The following is a 23,174-nucleotide window of genomic DNA, read 5'->3' as shown; positions in this document are numbered from 1 at the left end:
ATTACCTGAAGAAAATAAAACTGAGCTACTGTGCTGTCTCTGACTTTAGTTTTAGCTTGTTCACTTCCTAATACTGCATTCATCTTCCGGGTGGAGGGGAGGTTCTGAGATCCAGATATTCAAGGAGTACAATATCAGTGAAGACAATGTAAAAATGGGAGAATAAGAAAGTTGGGTACTGCCATTCAGTATTCATTTAGAAATATACTGTCGTTTTATAGTTACATTTATATCTTAAGATATAATACCAGAACGTTTTTATTATTGTTCAGTCTCTGAGTAGTGTCCAACTCTTTGCAAACCAGAACTGTAGCAAACCAGGCTCTGTGTCCCTACTGTCTCCTGGAGTTTGCTTAAGTTCATGTCCATTGAATGGGTTATGCTGTCAAACCATCTCATCCTCTGTCCTCCCATTCCCCTTTTGCCTTCAATCTCTCCCAACAGCAGGGTCTTTTCCAGCGAGTCAGCTTTTTGCATCTGCTGGCCAAAGTGTTGAAGCGTCAGCTTTAGCGTCAGTCCTTCCAATGCAAATTCAGGACTGATTTCCTTTAGGATTGACTGGTTTGATCTTGCAGTCCGAGGCACTCTCAAGAGTATCCTTATATCCTGAAACCATGTTAAACTCATTAATTAATTGTAATAGCTCTTTTGTAGATCCCATTGACCTTTCTACATAGACAATCATTTTGTCTGTAAATAATTTCACATTTATTTCTTCCTTAACAATTGATGCATTTTAACTCATATTTGTTAAAATGAAAATCTCCAAAACTTTGTCCACCTGATGTGACGAGCCAACTCATTGCCAAAGACCCAGATGATGGGAGAGATTGAAGGCAGGAGGAGAAGGGAATGACAGAAGGTGAGATGGTTGGGTGGCATCATGACTCCACGGATACGAGTTTGAGCAAGTTCTGGGAGATGGTGAAGGACAGGGAAGCCTGGCAAGATGTAGTCCGTGTGGTCGCAAAGAGTTAGGCTCTATTGAGTGGCTGAACAACAACACACTGATTTCTGTTATAATGGATCGGAGTTTCCTGCTTCTTTGCCTCGTGGTAATTTTACATTGGATGCCAAGCATTATCAAATTTCCCTTGCATGCTTGATATTTTTCTATTCCTAAACTTATTCTTGAGCTTTATTCTGGACTGCTGTTAAGATGCTTGGAAACAGTTTGATCCTTTTGGGTCTTACTTTTTAAGATTGGCTCTGTTGGACCAGATGTTAGTGTAGGATGAACTTAATTAACTGAAATCGTCCATGTCTGAGAAGGCTATAGCTGGAAACAAGGACTCTTTTTAAAATTTTTTTTATGAAAATTATTTATTTTGGGGTGTGTCACCTCTTGTTAACTCTGTGCAGGTTTTCTGTGCTTGAAGCCATCGGGGGCTACTCTCTGCTGAGCTCAGGCTTCTCATGCAGAGCCTTCTCTCGTTGAGGAGCAGGGACTCTAGATCGGGGTGAGCTCAGGAGATGTGGCACACCGGCTTAGTTGCACTGGGCATGTGGGATCTTCCTGGCCCAGGGATCGAACCCATGTGGCTCGCATTGGCAGGCAGATTGTTAACCACTGGGTCCGCCAGGGAAGCCAAAACAAGGAGTCCTATACAGTATGAGAGTGAGTTTATGTTTGTGTATGTGTTAGGAAGTGCTGTAATTTCATTATTTTACATGTAGCTGTCCAGTTTTCCCAGCACCATTTCTGTAGAAATTGATGAGCTGATTTCTTAAACACATATTTTCTTTCTTTCTTTCGCCCCATGGGGCCTTATTTGGGGAATGTGGAAAATCATTGTGTCACGCGGGATCTTTTACTGCAGCGCACAGACACTCCATTCGCGATGCCAAGGCTCAGTAGTTGCCCTACTGCATGTAGGATCTTAGCTCCCTGACCAGAGATCGAAGTGATGTGCCCCGCATTGTGAGGCAGGTTCTTTCTTAAAAGATTCATTTGTTTGTTTATGTAATTTTGTCTGGGCTGGGTCTTTGCTGCTGCACACATGGGGTTTTTCTGGTTTTGGTGAGTGGGGGCTATGCTCTAGTTGTCGCAGATAAACTTCTCATTGGGGTGACCTCGCTTGTTGCAGAGCACAGGCTCTAGGCACTCTGGCTTCAGTAGTTGGCAGCTGTTGGGCTCTAGAGCATAGGCTCAGCCATTGTGGTGCTTGGGCTTAGTGGCCTTTTAGCTTGTGGGATCTTACCAGAGCAGAGATCAAACCCATGTTGCCTGAATTGGCAGGTTGAGTGTCAACCACTGGACAACCAGAGAGGTCCCTGAGAAGCTGATACTGAAATTTATGTAAGAAGAGAAGCCCAATGATGGCCCAAAGAATTGTGACTATACACAGATAAAAAGACTAAGACAGTCAATTTCATAGCTTACTGTACATGTCCAGCACTGGAGCTGTGGCTCCATGGGACAAGACTGACAATCCAGAAGCATTTCCAACTTTTAAGTTTAATCAGGTCCCACTTGTTTACTTTTGCTTTTATTTCTGTTACTCTAGGAAATGGGCCATAGTGGATCTTGGTTTGATTTATGTCATAGAGTGTTCTGCCTGTGTTTTCCTCTAAAAGTTTTATAATAGTTTCTAGTCTTCCACTTAGGTCTGTAATCCATTTTGCATTTATCTTTATGTATGGTGTTTGGAAGTGTTCTAATTTCACTCTTTTACATGTAGCTGTCCAGTTTTCCCAGCACCATTTATTGAAGAGGCTGTCTTTGTTCCATTGTACATTCTTGCCTCCTTTGTCAAAAATAAGGTACTGGGGTGGTCCTAAAATGATGGAGGAATAGGACTGGGAGACCACTTTCTCCCCCACCACAAATTCATCAAAAGATCATCTGAATGCTGAAGAACTTCCATGAAACAACTTCTGAACACTGGCAGAGAACACCAGGCTCCCGGAAAGGAATCCCATTCTCTTCAAAAGGAGGTAGGACAAAATATAACAGACAAACAGAGAGGCAAAACGGTTAGGGACAGAGACAGTCCTAGGGAGGGATTCATGAAGGAGGAGAAGTTTCCAAACAGCTGGAAACCAAGTTTCCAAACAGCCGGAAACCCTCTCACCTGCGGATCTGTGGGGAGTTTGGAATCTCAGAGGCCAACATAACTGGGAGAAAGAACAAAAATCCCCACAGAATAGGCGCCTAACCACAACTCCCAGTGGAAAAGTCGCCCAGACGCTTACGTCTGCCACGAGCGAGCAGGAGCTGGATAGGGAGGTGTGGGTTCCATGCTTAGGGTAAGGACCAGGCCTGAATTGCCTGAGGACAATCTGTGGGAGCTATCATGAGATAGCAACCCCAACTGTGGGATGGCCAAAGAGAAACAAAGAGAGAGAGAGCGAACTTTCCAGCAAAAGGCTGTAACCAAAGGTACAGCCTGGCCCTGGCCACTCAGAGAACAAAGGACTGAGCGAATACCAAAGGAGAACTGGCTGGCTGCGGGACGGCCCCTCGCCCGCCAGAGGCAGAGAGGCAGGCATGTGACAGCCGTAGCCAGAAGGCGAGGGGCCATCTCGGCCGCGGAGATGGCATCCTCCACCAAACTGTGAGCAGGCGCCCAGTTGCTAACCATGTCTTCCTGGGATCCTGGACGGTTGACATCTGCCCGGAGGGTCACAGCCTGAGATCAGCTTCCTAGACAAGACATAGGCACACCTGAGATGGTGCCCTCCCAGTGCACCCGGGAAACCAAGCAGCCAGACCAGGGAGGTGATTAAGATGCACGGTCCACCTGGGACTGTGCGCTCGCCAAGCACCTGGCTGGCTGAGGTGCTCAGACCTGGGAAGGGCACAAAACTCATGCCCAACCAAGTCTGTGCCCTTGTGCAATACCCAAGAACCTGAACCTGAGCAGCTCAGCTCTGTGAGGTGCACGAAACACAGGGTCTGCTTTGGACAGTTCCCCTGCAGAGCAACTTGGAGCCTAAGCAGTGTAGACCGGGAAAGCACATGCCGTGGTGAGCTGGGGCTAACCCAGTGTGGTCCGTACACTGCGAGCACTCCCCACACACGCCAGTGATGTTTGTTTGCTGTGTTCCTCCCTCCCCACAACACAACAGAACAAATGAGCCTAAATAAGTGACCACCCTGCCCCCTTGTGTGAAGTCAGAAATTAGACACTGAAGAGACTTGCAAACAAAGGAAGCCAAAATAAACAAAGAAGAGGGAACCACTCTGGAACTGACAGGAGCAACAAATTAAAACCCTGTAGTTAGCATTGACTAAGTATTGGAAGGGGCCTATAGACCTTGAGAAGAAGTATAAGCTGGAACAAGGAACTATCTGAAACTGAACTGACCCCACATTGCCCTCAACAGCTCCAGAGAAATTCCACGATACATTTTTACTATTATCATTTTTTATAATAATAACACCCATAATTCATTGAATTTCTGCACTTGACATATTTTATATACTTTGGAATCCACAAAAATACCCTTACATCTTTGAATTGCTCTTATTTTTAAGTTCTTTATTACTCCTTTAATTTTCATTTTTGCAACCTACTATTACCTTACCAAAAAAAGACCCTATTTTTAAAGCAAATTTCATATATATATCTTTTATAATATTTGTGATGGATTTTATTTCATGTTTTTAATATTGTATTTTTGAGAGTCTAAATTCTACTCTAGATTTTTCCTATTTGATTTTTTGTACTTGTTATCAATTTTGTACCTTTAAGAATCTAATATTCAGTATCCATTTCACTTAGGGGTGTGATTACTGGCTTGATTGCTCTCTCCTCTTTTGACTCTCCCCTTTCTCCCCCAGGTCACCTCTATCTCCTCCCTCCCCTTCTCTTCTCTACTTAACTCTGTGAATCTCTCTGGGTGTTCCAGGCTGTGGAGAACACCTAGGGAACTGATTACTGGCTAGATTGGGCTCTCCCACTTTGACTCCCTTTCTTCTCCTCCTGGTCACCTCTATCTCCCTCCTCCCTCTTCTCTTCTCTATATAACTCCGTGAACCTCTCTTTGTGCTCCAGACAGTGGAGAGCACATGGTCAAAGAATATTAGGAAAAGCAAAGAAAGGAATAAATGTAGAAAAAAAATAATTAAAAAAAATAAAATTTAAAAAATATAAAGGGAAAAATAAAGTAAAATTCCACAGAACTGAAACAGCCCAATGTAGAGGCACAGGATTATAACAACAATAAAAACTGTTACTAAGGAAAACAAAACCAAAAAAAAAAAAAACTTCAAAAGTTTAATTAGATTTCATAGTGCCAATAAAATAGACAACTACAACACAGGGTGAAAACAAAAGGGGAAAAAAATGAAAAAATATCCAAAAGAGTCTACAGAGCAAGTGAAAACACAAGAATAATGTTTTTCTTGAATCAATGCTCAGAGTCCTTTCCCTCACCAGGAATCACAATCCACCTCACCTCCCTAGGATGCCCTCCAAAACTGTGCTGATCTCTGGACCTGTTGTGGGGCCAGCTCAGATTCTAATCTGGCCCTACTGTTTGTTCTTGTGTGTTCTTGTGTGAATCTGTGTGTTCTTGCCTCCAATGTCCACAGCTATCAGAACCAGTGAGTTTTGTTTTGTGGGAGCTCTCAATGTTGTTTATATATTCCATAGACATAGAGTCTGCCTAGCTGATTGTGTGGATTTAATCTGCAGCTTGTACAGCTTACTGGAAGGTTTTAGGTCTTCTTGCTTAGACACACTGCCCCTGGCTTTCCATTATGCTTTTATTTTCACCTCTGCATGTGGAAACCAGTATTGCCCAATATGCTCCAGTATTCTTTCCTGGAGAAAACCCCTGACAGAGAAGCCTGACAGGGCACAGCCTACAGGGTCACAAAGAGTTGGGCACGGCCAAAGTGACCCTGTGTGCATTGACGCAAGATTTTTTTGCCTGGGGCACCTCCGCCCCAGGGACAGTTAAGTGTGAAGGTGGTGCAGCTGCTTGGCTTGCGGGGAACGTGTCAGCACAAAGTGTGCAGGTACACAAACTGCCTCCACCCCAAGAGTTATGGACCTTAATTCATTTCAGTCGCTCAGTCATGTCTGACTATTTGTGACCCCATGGACAGCAGCATGCCAGGCTTCCCTGTCTATCACCAACTCCTGGAGCTTACTCAACTTCATGTCCATCGAGTCAATGATGCCATCCAACCATCTCATCCTCTTTCATTGCCTTCTCCTCCCGCCTTCAATCTTTTCCAGCATCAGGGACTTTTCCAATGAATTAGTTCTTCACATTAGGTGGCCAAGTACTGGAGATTCAGCTTCAGCATCAGTCCTTCCAGTGAATATTCAGGACTGATTTCCTTGAGGATTGGCTGGTTTGATCTCCTAGCAGGCCAAGGGACTCTCAAGAGTCTTCTCCAACACCACAGTTCAAAAACATAAATTCTTTGGCGCTAAGCTTTCTTTATGGTCCAACTCTCACATCCATACATGACTACTGGAAAAACCACAGCTTTGACTAGACGGACATTTGCTGGCAAAATAACGTCTCTGCTTTTTAATACACTCTCTGGGTTGGCCGTAACTTTTCTTCCAAGGACCAAGCCTCTTTTAATTTCATGGATGCAGTCACCATCTGTAGTGATTTTGAAGCCCCCAAAACTGAAGTCTCTCACTGTTTCCATTGCTTCTCCATGTATTTGCCAAGAAGTGATGGGACCAGATGCCACAATCTTTGTTTTCTGAATGTTGAGTTTTAAGCCACCTGTTTTATCTCTCCTCTTTCACTTTCATCAAGAGGCTCTTTAGTTCTTCTTCAGTTTCTGCCATAAGGGTGGGGGCATCTACGTATCTGATGTTATTCATATTTCTCCCAGCAATCTTGATTGCAGCTTGTGCTTCATCCAGCCCAGCATTTTGTGTGATGTACACTGCATATAAGTTAAACAAGCAGGGTGACAATATACAGTCTTGATATACTGCTTTCCCTCTTTGGAAACAGTCTGTTGTTCCACGTCCAGTTCTAACTGTTGCTTCTTGGCTGGCATACAGATTTCTAAGGGGACAGATCAGATGGTCTGGTATTCCCATCTCTTGAAGAATTTTCCACAATTTGCTGTGACCACACCGTCAAAGACTTTAGTGTAGTCAATAAAGCAGAAGTAGATGTTTTTCTGGAACTCTCTTGCTATTTAATTTCATACTGTTCATGGGGTTCTCAAGGCAAGAAAACTGAAGTGGTTTGCCATTCCCTTCTCCAGAATTCCCTTCTCCCTTCTCTAACAGAAGCAGAAGATATTAAGAAGAAGTGGCAAAAATACAGAGAAGACCTGTACAGAAAAGAGCTTCACGACCCAGATAGTCACGATGGTGTGATCACTCACCTAGAGCCAGACATCCTGGAAGGTGAAGTCAAGTGGGCCTTAGGAAGCATCACAACAAACAAAGCTAGTGGAGGTGATGGAATTCCAGTTGAGGTATTTCAAATCCTGAAAGATGATGCTGGGAAAGTGCCACATTCAATATGCCAGCAAATTTGGAAAACTCAGCAGTGGCCACAGGACCGGCAAATGTCAGTTTTCATTCCAATCCCAAAGAAAGGTGATGCCAAAGAATGCTCAAACTACCGCACAATTGCACTCAACTCACACACTAGTAAAGTAGTGCTCAAAATTCTGCAAGCCAGGCTTCAGTATTACGTGAACCATGAACTTCCAGATGTTCAAGCTGGTTTTAGAAAAGGCAGAAGAACCAGAGATCAAATTGCCAACACCCATTGAATCATGAAAAAAGCAAGAGAGTTCCAGAAAAAAACATCTATTTCTGCTTTATTGACTACACCAAAGCCTTTGACTGTGTGGATCACAATAAACTGTGGGAAATTCTGAAAGAGATAGGAATACCAGACCACCTGACCTGCCTCTTGAGAAACCTATATGCAGGTCAGGAAGCAACAGTTAGAACTGGACATGGAACAACAGACTGGTTCCAAATAGGAAAAGGAGCACGTCAAGGCTGTATATTGTCACCCTGCTTATTTAACTTCTATGCAGAGTACATCATGAGAAACGCTGGGCTGGAAGAAGCACAAGCTGTAATCAGGATCACCGGGAGAAATATCAATAACCTCAGATATGCAGATGACACCACCCTTATGGCAGAAAGTGAAGAGGACCTAAAAAGCCTCTTGATGAAAGTCAAAGAGAAGAGTGAGAAAGTTGGCTTAAAGCTCAACATTCAGAAAACTAAGATCATGGCATCTGGTCCCATCACTTCATGGCAGATAGATGGGCAAACAGTGGTAACAGTGTAAGACTTTATTTTTGTGGGCTCCAAAATCACTGCAGATGGTGACTGCAGCCATGAAATTAAAAGACGTTTACTCCTTGGAAGGAAAGTTATGACCAACCTATATAGCATATTGAAAAGCAGAGATATTACTTTGCCAACAAAGGTCCATCTATTCAAGGCTATGGTTTTTCCAGTGGTCATGTATGGATGTGAGAGTTGGACTGTGAAGAAAGCTGAGTGCTGAAGAATTAATGCTTTTGAACTGTGGTGTTGGAGAAGACTCTTGAGCGTCCCTTGGACTGCAAGGAGATCCAACCAGTCCATCCTAAAGGAGATCAGTTCTGGGTGTTCATTGGAAGGGCTGATGCTGAAGCTGAAACTCCAGTACTTTGGCCACCTCATGCGAAGAGTTGACTCATTGGAAAAGACCCTTATGCTGGAAGGGATTGGGGGCAGGAGTAGAAGGGGATGACAGAGGATGAGATGGCTGGATGGCATCACTGTCTCAAAGGACATGAGTCTGAGTGAACTCTGGCAGTTGGTGATGGACAGGGAGGCCTGGCCTGCTGTGACTCTTGGGGTCGCAAAGAGTCAGACACGACTGAGTGACTGAACTGAACTGAACTGAACTTGCTTTTTCAATGATCCAACAGATGTTGGCAATTTGATCTCTGGTTCCTCTGCCTGTTCTAAATGTAGCTTGAACCTCTGGAAGTTCACATTTCACATACTCTTGAAGCCTCAGTTGGAGAATTTTGAGCATTACTTTGCTAGCGTGTGAGACAAGTGCAGTTGTGGGGTAGTTTGAGCATTCTTTAGCATTGCCTTTCTTTGGGATTCGAATGAAAACTGACCTTTTCCAGTCCAGTGGTCATGGCACAGTTTTCCAAATTTCTTTGGAGATTTCCAAAATTGCTGCCATATTGAGTGCAGCACTTTCACAGCATCATCTTTTAGGATTCGAAATAGCTCAACTAAAATTCTTTCACTTCCACTAGCTTTGTTCTTAGTGATGTTTCCTAAGGCCCATTTGACTTCGCATGCCAGGATGTCTGGCTCTAGGTGAGTGATCATACCCTCATGGTTATCTGGGTCATGAAGACCTTTTTTGTATAGTTCTTCTGTGTATTCTTGCCACCTCTTCTTAATATCTTCTGCTTCTGTTAGATCCATATGACTTCTGTTCTTTATTGTGCCCATCTTTTCACGAAATGTTCCCTTGGTATCTCTAATTTTCTTGAAGTGATCTCTAGGCATTCCCATTCCATTGTTTTCTTCTATTTCTTGGCATTGATCAATGAAGAAAGGTTTTTTATCTCTCCTTGTTATTGTTTGGAACTCTGCATTCAAATGGGTACTATAGATTTCCGTTTCACCTTCGCCTTTAGCTTCTCTTCTTTCCTCAGCTATTTGTAAGGCCTCCACAGACAACCATTTTGCCTTTTTGCATTTCTTTTTCTTGGGGATGGTCTTGATCACTGCCTCCTGTACAACGTCACAAACCTCTGCCCATAGATGTCAGGCACTCTGTCTATCAGATCTAATGCCTTGAATCTCTTTGTCACTGCCACTGTATTATCATAAGGGATTTGATTTAGGTCATACCTGAATGGTCTAGTAGTTTCCCCTACTTTCTTCAATTGAAGTCTAAATTTGGCAATTAGGAGCTCATGATCTGAGCCACAGTCAGCTCCCAGTCTTGTTTTTGCTGACTGTATAGTGCTTCTCCATCACTGGCTACAACGAATATAATCAATCTGATTTTAGTATTGACCATCTGGTGATGTCCAAGTGTAGAGTCTTCTCCTGTGTTGTTGGAAGAGGGTGTTTGCTACGTGACCAGTGGGTTCTCTTTGCAAAACTCTGTTAGCCTTTGCCCTGCTTCATTTTGTGCTCCAAAGCCAAATTTCCCTGTTACTCCAGTATCTCTTGACTTCCTACTTTTGCATTCCAGTTCCATATAATGTAAAGGAATCTTTTTTGGGGTGTTAGTTCTAGAAGGTCTTGTAGGTCTTCATAGAGCTGTTCAACTTCAGCTTCTTCAGCATTGCTGGTTGGGGCATGGTTATGTCATTGCTGGTCATGGCCCTATCTGAGTCTTTTTGTGAGCCTCTTGTATCGGATGGTCAGAAGATCTCTTTGGCCAGTCTTTCTCTGTAGCTCTGCCCATTGAAGCAGTTAGAGGGCTCCCTTGCCCGGGGTCCTTCTTGTTGTTTCACACATCAGGCACTTAAAGGGTCCCCCTGGATGGGATCCTACTCTGTAGACCAGCACATTAGGCACGTAAAAGGGGACCCTGGGTGGGGTCCTACTCTGCAGTTCAGTGCATCAGGCGTTTGATGGGTGAGCTTCTCTATTATTCAGCTCTGGATGCTGGCGGGTGGGGAGAGAAAGGCTATGGTTACCTGTGACTCAGCAGTATCATCTTGCTTCCGTGGCTGCTCGACTTTCTCCACAGGTATTTCCAACCACAGACTCCTCCCTCACATGCCCTCTATCCATCTCTCCACAGTCAACAGCAGCCCTCACGCTGGGATTGTTCCACAAACCCTAAGTTCCAGCTCCCAGCCACTGTGCTTCCAGGGGACCTGTGTTCTTGTCAAGGCTATCTATGGCTGAAACAAGGACTGTCTGATTCCCTTTCCACTTACCCTGCCGCACAGACCAGCTGTTTCACTCCCAGCCTTAAATGTTTCTCCTCTGTCTCAGACAATTGCCCCGATGTGGGTATCGGACCCCTTCTTCAGTTTTCCCACCCACTGAGTTCAGTTCTAGTCCTACAAATACTCCTCTTTTTTTCCCACTCGTTCGTTCTTCCTCCCGAGTTTTGTGAGGTTCCATATATTCTTTCCCACTGGTCAGGTACTCCTGTCAGCTCTCAGCTGGTGTTCTGCATGCACTTCTGGGTCTCAAGGTGTATTTCTGATGTATCCATGGTGAGAGATGTACTCCATATCTACCTATTCCTCCACCATCTTGTTCTCCTGCAGTTTTTCATTTCTTGATAGTCTCTCCAGACTAGTCTGTAACCTCCATTGGAGACCAGAAATGGTGTCCAACAAAAAATGTTCCTTGAATTACCGAATAGATAAAACTATTATAGAAAAATATAAGAAAATAGCCTTGTGAGCTAAGAGTAGGGAAGTACTTCCTAAACATTGTTTTAAGCCCATAACAGATTAATATCAAGAATATACAAGTATTTTTAATATCCTATTATCATCAAGAAGCTAAGGGCAATTGCAATTTACAGAAATGGGCAAAGGACACAAATAGGCTAGTTATAGAAGATAAAACCCCCAAAAGTTGCAGGATACGGTAGGAATGGAGATGGTTGCAGCCATAGCAGGGAGCATCCTGGCATGACTGAATCCAGTGAAGCCTGCACATCCCTGAACTCCAGCATTTATGCCCTGGGAAACTGTGACAAGTCCCCTCAGTGGGGTGTATGAGGGTGCCCTCACGGTGTCGTCTGTGGAGGCAGGAGTAAATACCCTAGATCCTTGCATGAGACGTTCTTTGGGCTTTCCTCCCACATGTCTGACCAGAGTGTCCACACTTACTCTCTGCATTCTCATGTGATTCTGGATCTGCCTTGACACAGTTTGTCTCCAGGAATGATGGTGGAAACACATCAATATCTGCTAAACTTACAACTGAAACTGTCACAACGTCTGCTCATGGCTCCCCCTTTGCAGCACCCACAGGAAGACTGGGACAGAGAGCTCATTTGGTCATCTATAAGCAACTGCGAGGCTTTATTTTCCACTTGGTTTTCGTACAGGATCCCTAGCCCAGCTCTGCCCTGCTTTTTACTCAGAGAGGCTGGCCCACTCTCCTCCCTCCTGTGGATTTTATTGATTAATTTTTGCATATGTTGGGTCTTCTGCCTTCCTTCCTTCCTTCCTTCCTTCCAGGCTTTCTCTAGTTGTAAGAAGTGGGGGCTAAATTCTCGTTGCTGTGCACAGGCTTCTCACTGTGGTCACTTCTCTTATTGCAGAACATGGGCTCTAGAGCACAGGCTCAGTAGGTATGGGGCATGGGCTCAGTTGCTCCGTGGCATGTTGGATCTTCCCAGAGCAGGCATCAAAGCAATGTCCCTTGTATTGGCAAGTGTATTCCGGACCACTGAACCCCCAAGGAAGTCCTACACAGGTTTTATCTTGCTCTGTCCTGAACTGTAACCACTACTCTAACCTCTGCTTTCTCCTGGATTAAAAATATATGTGTATATGTGTGTGTGTGGGCTCAATCGGTTCTGGCTCTTTGTGACCCATGGAGTGGAACCCGCCAGGCTCCCTGTCCATGGGATTTTCCAGGCAAGAATACTGGAGTGAGTTCCCATTTCCTTCTCCAGGGGATCTTCCCCACCAAGAGATTGAACCTGTGTCTGTTGTGTCTCCTTCCTTGGCAGTCTGATCCTTTACCACTAGCAGCACCTTTCTTTTGAAAGTCTGAAAGAAAGTGTGTGGCTTCATAAGCTGGACCACCTGAATCATTTCCCCTACAAGGAGTTCACTGACACCACTCACTCACGCCTGCAGCGTGTCCCTTACGACTCCTTTCACATAGGTCCGTCCAGCTTAGCATCAGCAGCCTTTGACACATCCCCCTTGCATGTGTTTCAACCTGAATACCAGCTTTATTACTGGTGAAACTTATTGGGAAGAACGTGGCTTTGGCAGCTGTTGTTGTTGTTCAGTCGCCCAGTCGTGTCTGACTATTTGCAACCCCATGGACTGCAGCTCGCCAGGCCTCTCTTTCCGTCGCCGTCCCCCAGAGTTTGCCCAAGTGCGTGTTCCTTGCGTCTCTGATGCCATCCAGCCATCTCATCCTCTGATATCCTCTTCTCCTTCTGCCCTCAGACTTTCCCAGCACCAGGGACCCTGCCAGTTCTGTCCTCCCTCTGCCACCCTCTCCTCTCTGGTGCGCTGCCTGCTAGCTCCAACAGCCTCTGCTCTGTGATTCCCCCTCGACACCCAGGGAGCCGGCTGGATATAGCCTGGGCAGTCTGTGTAGACAGCAAGCTGGGGAAGCTGCACAGCTCATCTCTTAAGTGTCTCAGCTCCCAGAGATCACTGCTGATCCTCCCTGGCCTGATGCCCACTTTTTTCACAGCCTGAGCTTCATATAGTTTGGGCGCTTTTAAGAGGATCTTTGAAGCCAGTGGCAGGGCAGAGCCTTTCCTGTTCCTCCATATGTGTGAACAGAGTCTGCCGTGACAGAACCTGGAGAGCTCTGCCTCCATGCACTGGAGGGAGGCAGGTGTTGCTTCCGGGGATGCTGGCAATGGTCCTGGGCGTGACGGTGATGGAGTCTCTCACCCGCCAGCACCCAGCAGCGCTAGTGGCTACAGTGATGCTTCCTTTCAAAATGTAAGCCAGATGTGTCTCCCCTGTTCAGTTCCCTTCACTGGATTTATTCTCACTCAGAGTATAAGCCAGAGGTCCTTATAATGACCAGATAGGACCCACATGCTCATCTGTGAACCCCCACTGCCTCTGTACCTCCTCTGCAGTGCTCACTCTTGCTCACTCCATGCCGACCACACTGGCCGCTTGGCTGCACCCTCAACATTCCAGGTTTGCTGATGAATTAGTGCTTTTGCACGGTCTGTTCTCCCTGCCTTGACTGTGCTCTCAAATATAGCTCCTGGCCACCTCCGTCATCTCCGAGTCTGCACAGGTCTCACCTTCTCACCTGACTTCCTCCTGCATCCACCCTCCCCACAGCCTGGTGGGCAGTCAGTCTGCTTCATCCTGTTCTTTCCCACATTGCTCATCACTTTCTGTAATACACTATAATTTACAAATTTGTTTTCCTTCCAGCCTCTTCCCAATAGGGATAATCGCTATTCTGACTTCTATCACCATAGAGTATGAAAATGAATTAAAAGTCATGTTGAAGACCAAAGTAAAGGAAATATTAAAATTTCAAGACAGATATGAAACAATTAGGTTGTGTTCTTTTCCGTGTAATAAACAGATGCTAAAACTTATTCAAATAAGTGGTTTTTACCATGAAACACAGACCATGAGAACACAGTGCTGGACAGAAGCCAAATGAAGGGACACATCCCATGGATTTGCCTCCCTTCCCCACTGAGGTCTCCCAGGAAGCAATGTCCGTGTGTGGTGCCAGAGTGGGATCAGGTTCACAGTCAGAATTGTGGAGTTCCAGTGACTGGCAGCCTTGATTGGAAAGGCCACCCTGTCCCTTAGGCCTTCCAGCACCCCATCTGCCATCAGTGAGATGCCCATGTGGTAGCGTCTGTCTCAGCTCTGCTCTCTCCCATCGGGACCCCTGCTGCAGCCTGCACAGTGCCACTCTGTCTCAGAAAATAAAAACTAATTAAAAAAAACAAATGGCACAATTAAAATAAAGAAATAATAATAAATGCAATTTAAGATCAAAGAAAATAAAGTAGAAAGGTGGAAACTTAAGGAGGCGCCTGGTGGATTAAAGGGGCCAGAGCTCAAAGAGCCTGGGGCTCAGGTTAGGTTTCCTGGCCCTTGCTTCTTAGGTTAGCGTTGTGGGCCAAAATACCCTTCTTTAGACTGGGGGTTGGTCTGGAGTGTCAGGAGAAACCATTCACAGTAATCAGCCTGGTCTTTGACCAGGGTAAGGAAGTTCACGTGGCTTCCCCTCCTTTTTCTCAGCACCAGGATTCGCCTTGGCTGTAGGGTCTGTGCCTTTGGCCTGGTTCCCCCAAACCCAAGCCCCAGCTACTCTGGTTGTCTTTGCCTTACATCATGGCCTAGAGACACTGCTGACCCAGCACCCAGGGCAGCTGGGAGCATCCATCAGCCATGGGGAAAAGAGAGGTGAGGACACAAGAGACCCCTACTGTGGGGAGGCAGGCTGGCTACTCTTGCCTTCTAATGTCAGTACCAAGGGTCACCTTATCTGTGGTATCTGGCAGGGCCGTTGATTTTACTGTCAACTACGGAAGCTAGTTTCTGACCCAGAAAAAAGACGTGGTTTGGCTGATCAGATGCAGTGCTTGTTCCAGCCACCTGCTGAACGGCTTGCAGCGAAGTAACATGGATGTGGGGCATTCCATGTGAGTCAGGTTAGGCCTGTTGTACTTGAAAACATCAGCGAAGTCTATTTTCAACACTCAGCCTTCAAAACATGTTCTGAGTTTTTATCAGAGGTCATTACATAAAACAAATAAGAGGACACTTAGGTTATGATTCTTCCTTATAACTTTTATTAATGCCAGAAATGAAATAGTAAAAACACAGTGAGTTTTTCAAAATGGCATGATTCTGTCACATTCTCTGGCTCCAGGGCTTGGGACTTCAACATCTTTTCCTGGGGACACAATCCAACCCACAGCCACCCTCCACCACCTCCCACTTCGCTCTGAGCACAAGCCCTCAGCATGTCCCCTGAGGCCTCCACATCCAGTCCCTGTCAGCTCTCGGCCCCCTGTCCTGCTGCTCTCCTCTTGACCTACTCTGCTCTGGCCACACTGGCCTCCTCACACTCCCAAACCTCCCTCAAGTCCTCACTCAGTCTCTGTTTCAAACTGAAGCCGACCCCAACCACCTGGTTGAAAATGGAAAACCACTCCTCCAAGTGCCCCCTCTCTTTTTTCTTGTTGCACTTCAGGCCAGAGTTCTCACCACCTTCCCATAGGCTACATAGTGTAGTTCTTTTCTTGTTTCTTAACAGTCCTTCCTGGCTGGACTGGAACCTCTGCGGAGGCCTGGAAAGGTGTCCAGTCAAAATTGTTCCTTGAGTTACCAAATAAATAAAGCTGCTATAGAAAATGTAAGTAAATATCCTTGTGTGCTAGGAGTAGGGAAGTACTTCCTAAACATTGTTTTAAGCCCATAACAGATCAAATCAAGAATATACTGATATTTTTGATATCCTGCTTATCATCAAGAATATAACTACAATTCTGATTTGTGCAAATGGGCAAAGGATACAAATAGGCTAGTTACAGAAGAGGAAACCCACAAAGGTTGCAGGATACGGTAGGAGTGCAAATGGGTACAATCATAGCAGGAAGCATCCTGGCAGGACTGAATCCAGTGAAGCCTGCACATCCCTGAACTCCAGCATTTCTGCTCCTGTGACCAGTCCCCTCAGTGGGGTGTATGAGGGCGTCCACACGGTGTCGTCTGTAGAGGTGGGAATCAGAGCCACCTAGGCGTCCCACTGACTCTCCTTCTGCCCTAATGTCTGACCTTCAGGTGGCTCTGGTTAATTCATGAGTTTCCACTTGTGGGATGGATGACAACAGAAGCTAGACCCTTCCTCCAAATGTTCTTTGGGCTTTCCTCCCCCATGTCTCACCGAAGTGTCCACACCTACTTTACCTACCCATGTGAATCTGGTTCTGCCCTGACCTGGTTTTTCTCCAGGGATTATGGTGAAAACATATTAATATCTGCTAAACCTACAACTAAAAGTCTGCTCATGGCTCCCTCTTTGTAGCACCCACAGGGGAGCCTGGGACAGAGAGCTCATTTTGCTGTCTATAAGCGACTTGGAGGCTTCACCTCCCACTTGGCTTTCGTACAGGATCCCTAGCCCAGCTCCGCACTGCCCTTTACTTGGAGAAGCTGGCCTGCTCTCCTCTTGCAACATCGACTTTATTTATATACTTTTGCCTGTGCCCAGTGTTTGTTGATGCACACGGGCTTTCTCTAGTTCTGGCCAGTGGCGTCTATACTCTAGTTGCTGAGCACAGGCTTCTCATAGCATTGCCTTCTCTTATTGCAGAACATGGGCTCTAGAGCCCAGGCTCAGTAGTTGTGGGGCATGGGCTCAGTTGTTCTGTGGCTTGGTGAATCTTCCTTGTCCAGGCCTCGAAGCAGTGTCCCTTGCACTGACAGGTGGATTCCTGTCCACTGAACCCCCAGGGAAGTCCTCCTCATGTTTTATCTTGCTCTGTCCTGAACTGTAACCACTTCTCTAACCTCTGCTTTCTCCTGGATTAAAAGTATATGTGTATATGTGTGTATGGGCTCAGTCGTGTCTGACACGTTGTGACCCATGAACTCGCCCCCTCCGTCCATGGGATTTCAAGGCAAGAATACTGGAGTGGGTTCCCATTTCCTTCTCCAGGGGATTTGCCCACCCAGGGATTGAACCTGTATCTGTTGCATCTCTTGTGTTGGCAGGCAGATTCTTTACCATTAGCATCACCTGTCTTTCAAAAGCCTGAAAGAAAGTGTGTGGCTTTACAAATTGGACCGCCTGAATAACTTCTTCTACAAGGAGTTCACTGACACCATCCACTCACGCCTGCTTGGAGTCCTTTTCCACTCCTTTCAAACTGGTCCAGCTCAGCATCTGCAGCCTTTGACACATCCCCCTTGCATGTGTTTCAACCTAAATATCAGCTTTATTACTGATGAAACTGATTGGGAAGAACGTGGCTTGGGCATCTGAGCCAAGTCAAGTTGCTGACTTTCCCCAGACTGGCTGAGACATGGGGATGGCCACCCTCAGGGAAACATGGGCCCCGAGGACTGCTCCACCTTCCCAGGCTGCTGCATCCCATGGTAAGCTTCATTTCCTGTCACACTCTGACATGTGTGACAGACCCATTTTCTTCCATACATATTATCTCTCAGATTTGCTTACTCATACTGAGTCAGATTATCTGTCACACACACTCTTTCTGTAATATTCCTGTGTCACTCTATAATGCTTTTTCCATCACACTTTTTCTCTCTCACACCTGATCTCTCCTAGACTCTATCTCTGACACTTTGTGTGCCACACACTCATGCTGTCATGGTATCTGTGAGAGAGTTAACTCAGTCAGGTTGCTAGGGAGACCAAGGCTTTTAAGGAGGAGGTGAACACTCTTTCTTTTTCACATTCTTTTTCCTTAGACATGGAGGCCTGGCAGGCAGCAGAATCTCTTGCTCAAGAACATGCTTTGTTTGAGCTCAGAACCTGTGTTATGGGAGAAGGTCTGGGTAAAACTTCCATGGCCTTGAGCTCTGGGTTAACCCATTTCTTCTGATGAATATCCTGGTGAATATCCTGCTGATGTCATCCTCGGATATATGTTCTAGGAAAGAGTCTGGGCAAAATTTTCATAGCCTTGAGTTATCCTTTTCTCTATACTGATCCTTTTTCTCTGTTCCCAAGCCACGTTCTTCCCAATCAGTTTCATCAGTAATAGAGCTGATATATAGGTTGAAACACAAGCAAGGAGGATGTGTCAAAGGCTGCAGATGGTAAGCTGGACCTGTTTGAAAGGAGTGAGAAAGGACTCCCAGCAGGCGTGAGTGAATGGTGTCAGAAAAGTATATAATGCTGTGCTTAAACTAGCAAACTGGGTACTCTTTCTACCCTGTTCTGATATCGATCTTAGCAGCTTTTTCTGTAACATTCACTTTAATTAAATTTCTACTACACAAAGCTCTGAGTGACTGAACCTGCGTCTCTTGGTTCTGGAATTAAATGTTCTCCTTTGGAGACCACGGATCTGGCGGCACCGTTCACCATTCGCTGTACACATTAAGTTATCATCTATCAATCTGGGGGCTTGCTACCTCTATACTATCATCTGCATCGTAGTCTCTTCCCGTCACATTCTGTCCTTTGAAATTCCGGTCCCAATCACACATTCCCTCTGTCGCACTCACTCAAAACCATGCACCTGTCACAGTGGTAGACTCTCTGAGAAACTCATTCTATCATAGTGTCTTTCCTTCATACTTCTGTCACTCTCTTGCCACACACAGTACTTGTCACTGGCATTATCATTTTCCTTTGCAGATCTCACCATTCAGACCCAAGTTGAGTCCCGTGCCTGATGGAGCACTATGGTCATCATAGGTTTGAGAAATGCAGGAACCAAAATGCACAAGACTTTGAGCCGCTGGTGTTGGGGAGAGAGTGGGTGTGTGTGATTTGTGTGGAGGAGACCTGCATCATGGGAGACAGGATACCGACATGGCAATACTGTCTGAAAACTGACTTGATGGATGAACACATGGAAAGCACATGAAACAGTGCATGGGCTGCAGCAAGTGTTAGCTATCACTACGGATGCAGAGCACAGGTACAGATGTGGAGTGGGCAGAGGGAGGACGCTGGTGGGTCATGTGGCTTAGTCCCTTGCCCTCTAGGCCATCATAGTCTAGTGAGCCCCCTTCTACAGCACGACTATCCTTACAAATGTCCCCCCAACCTGACAGTGGGCCCCCGAGGGAGAGATGTGTCCAGGTCCCCCGCTGGGGTCCTCTAAGCCACAGAGCAGGGAACAGACACAGGCATTAGACAGGATCTACCCACACCCTGAAACTGACCTGGAGCCAGATTGGAGAGAAACTGGGTAGGTGTGAAGGTGGGACAGGGATGCCCCACCCCTGGGCAGCCACTGCCCGGTCCTCTCTCCCTGCACTGTGGGTGGGGAAAGGCTGCTGGTCTTGGATTTGAGAGCTGAGTGGACTCTCCAGCCAGGGGGGTGGGGCTCAGGGACAGGAGAGGGCAAGAGCCTGGGCAGTGTCTAGGGGAACATTGCTCTTCCCCCAGTCCTTGAGCGTATCAGGTTCCTCCGGTGCTTCTGAGGGGTCCCTGCATTCTGTGTGCCTGGAGCCCCAGGCAGCCCAGCCCCATGCCATCCCCAGTGAGTGCAACAGCAGTCCCCGCTTCCCTCCCCCAAGCAGGCAGGCACAGCAGGCTCCGCATCCCTGGTATCATGCCTCCAGGGCCGGGCCACCTCAGTCCCACGTGAAGGCACCTGTGTAAGCACACAAGCAGACACATATGCCCATGTGAATGCATCTCAACCATGCTCTCTTTGACACACACATGTACACAGGGACACACCCATGTGCATGCACCTGACCACACACTCTCTTGCAACCATACATGCCCATGTGCAAGCACCTCCACACACACACACATGCACACGCCTATGTGCTGGAATCTGTGTATGTGCTCTCTCTCTGAAACACACCCACGCACACGCCGATGGGCAGGCACCTATGTAAGGGTACTCTCTCAGGCACACACACAGATACACACATTCACATGCCTATGTGCGTGATCTGTGCACGTGCTCTCTCTTACAAACACACCCATACAGATGCCCATCTGCATGCACTTGCCCCTGCGCTCATGCACACAGACGCACATACATGCACGTGAGCTATGTGTGAGACACCAGAGGGACAGACCAGCCCGGACCCAGGGGTGCCCGACTCACTTCTGGGAGTCGATGACAGGGGCCTGCGCTCAGCAGGATGGTCACCTGTGAGCGACGCCAGGCTGGCTGCAGCACAGACATGGAGGTGCACAGGGACCAGGGCTTACTTGGGGTTTGCAGGCTTGGAGTGGAAAGAGTCAGGTTCCCTGAAGAGTGGGGCAGGGTCTGTTTGAGCATGCGCACTGAGGAGCTGTCCCCACACTAAAGGGTGGCTGCTGCTAAGTCGTTTCAGTCGTGGCCGACTCTGTGCGACCCCATAGACGGCAGCCCACCAGACCCCCCGTCCCTGGGATTCTCCAGGCAAGAACACTGGAGTGGGTTGCCATTTCCTTCTCCAATGCATGAAAGTGAAAAGGGAAAGTGAAGTCGCTCAGTCGTGTCCGACTCTTAGCGACCCCATGGACTGCAGCCCACCAGGCTCCTCCGTCCGTGGGATTCTCCGGGCAAGAGTACTGGAGCGGGGTGCTATTGCCTTGGAGCACCACCATTTACCAGGTTTCCAGGCCCGAGGCAGGGCTGACACAGAGAGCCCAGACCACGTGGGTATGTGCGTCTGCGCATGCGCATCGGGGCTACACGGCACGCTAACGCGTGAACTTTCAGCAGGGGGCACCCGTTGCCTGAGAGCCTGCGGTCATCACGGGAACCGACGGTTGGTGGGAACCAATCGTGAGGCAGGACCAGAGTGTGTGTGCGCAGGCGCTCTGCCCGTGCTGAGTTTCAGGTCACAGTACAGAGCTGGGATCTGTAGGGACGGTTCAGTCTTTCCCGACGCGGAGGGAGGCGGAGAGGGCTTCAAGATGGAGTCCGAGGCACATGGTGGAGGAGCCATGAGGGAAGCCGATGAAGACGCAGGTGCTGTGGCCTCTGCGGCGGGTACAGCACATGGCGGCCAAGGTGTGCCGGGTGGTGCTGCTGGCCCCAATGGCCCTGGCATGCCAGCTGGCCCTGGAGACGCCGTCAGTCGAGAAGTCCCTGCCGGCTCCGGTGACATGGCTGATCCCAGAGGCCCCAGCGCTGCAGCAGAGTCAGGTGGCGCAGCCGCTGCCATTCCGCAGATCTTGGGGGCACCCAACGCACCAGGGCCTGGTGGAGACACTGCGCCCGGAGCCGGAGTTCTGAGTAACCGAGTCTTCCAGTTGTATCCTATTCCAGGAGGCCCGGTGGGCCAGGCGGCTGCGGGGGTCGGGGTGTGGGCTAGGGGTGGTTTGGAGGGTTGCAGGCTGCGGAGCCTAAAGTATAGGAGGAGGGTACTCTGGGAGGCTGGAGGGTATGAGTCAGGGGTGATCTGGCTCTCAGTGCATGGTGGTGAGGAAAAGCACCCTGAAGTGATCCGGAGGGTTGAGCGGTGATATGCAGGGAGTCCTGTGGTGGCCTTGTGGGAGAAGGTGGGTCTCCGTGAGCAGGGAGCCTGACGTACAGGCAAAATGACGAGTGTGGATAGTGGTGAGGAAAAGCAATCTGAAGGGAACTAGAGGGTCGGGCGGTGATATGCAGGGTGTTTGGCGGTGGCCATGAGGGAGAAGGCGGGTCTCCACGAGCAGGGAGCCTGAAATACAGCCAAAATGACTGGTGTGGATGGTGCCTTAACCGTATTTCCACCAGCAGCTTAGGCATACCTTTCTCATCATACGCGGAGGCGGACAACGCGCGCCGCATCCTGACTCGACTTACTCAACTGCGATGGCCGGTTCAGAGGGAGCTCTACATTAATGGCCGCATGTTGGTTCTGTGAGTTCTGAAGGGGGCCGGGGCGAGGGAGGGAGTGGTGGGTGGTGAGCAGTCTAGGCCCAGGAGGAGCCATAATGGTGGGTTAAGCCTAGAGGAGAAGTGTGGTGCTCTGGGCTTCGTCAGTGAGCGGGGACAGAGGGAGGACATGCTCCTCTTCCTCCTCAGCGGGAACATGAATTTCATTTTCCCTCCCTTTTAGCCGATTGACTGCTGAAGACCATGCCCTGCTCCAGATGGCCGTCCGCTTCTGTCTGGAGCAGGCTTCCCTGGTGATGTGGATCTTGCAGAACTTCGTGCCCCACCTTTTTCCTCAGTCTCAGCACAGAAGAGGGCCTTAAAACTAGCCTATGTGCCCCAGTCTCAAGTATCATTCCCAAGGGCATTGCTTTCTGCAGTAGTTTGATCAGGCTTCATCTTGTGCCTGTGCTGCTGCTTGTGGGCTCAGGGTCCACATAGTTTGTTTGGCGATTGTGAACTGCAGAAAATAAAAATGAGCTGTCTCTGACTTTAGTTTTAGCTTGTTCACTTCCTAATGTTGCATTCATCTTCTGGTTGGAGGGAAGGTTCTCAGATCCAGATATCCAAGGAGTACAACCCAAGTGAAGACGATGTATGTAAGAAGTGGGAGAATAAGAAAGTTGTTTATTGCCATTCAGTATTGATTTTTAAATATTTTGTCAGTTCTATAGTTACATGTATTGATTTTTAAATATTTTGTCAGTTCTATAGTTACATTTATATATGAAGATATAATAGCAGAACATTGCTGTTCAGTCTCTAACTAGTGTCCAACGCTTTGCAACCCCATAGACTGTAGCACACCAGGCTCTGTGTCCCTGCTTTCTCCTGGAGTTTGTTCAGGTTCGTGCCCATTGAGTGAGTTATGCTGTCAAACCATCTCATCCTCTATCCTCCCATCCTCCTTTTGCCTTCAATCTCTCCCAACATCAGGGTCTTTTCCAGTGAGTCACCTTTTCACATCTGCTGGCCAAAGTGTTGACGCTTCAGGTTCAGCATCAGTCCTTCCA

The 23,174-nt window shown here is 47.5% G+C and overlaps 1 protein-coding gene across 2 annotated transcripts; it reads left to right on the top strand.

The window, feature by feature from the left end:
* Positions 1-21,080: 21,080 nt before the first annotated feature.
* Positions 21,081-22,629, top strand: LOC129639023 (cancer/testis antigen 1-like). 2 transcript variants are annotated; one of them, XM_055563829.1, is made up of 3 exons: positions 21,081-21,556; positions 22,024-22,146; positions 22,346-22,629. In XM_055563829.1, exons 1-3 carry the CDS (start codon positions 21,216-21,218, stop codon positions 22,482-22,484), a joined length of 603 nt encoding a protein of 200 aa, XP_055419804.1. In that variant the 5' UTR covers positions 21,081-21,215; the 3' UTR covers positions 22,485-22,629. The 2 variants fall into 2 exon arrangements, with proteins under 2 accessions (XP_055419804.1, XP_055419803.1); XM_055563828.1 differs by having other exon boundaries at positions 21,082-21,556; positions 22,021-22,146.
* Positions 22,630-23,174: the final 545 nt, after the last annotated feature.

This window comes from Bubalus kerabau, chromosome X (genome assembly GCF_029407905.1).
Source record: "Bubalus kerabau isolate K-KA32 ecotype Philippines breed swamp buffalo chromosome X, PCC_UOA_SB_1v2, whole genome shotgun sequence".
NCBI lineage: Eukaryota > Metazoa > Chordata > Mammalia > Artiodactyla > Bovidae > Bubalus > Bubalus kerabau.
This window is presented reverse-complemented; position numbering and strand designations above follow the sequence as displayed.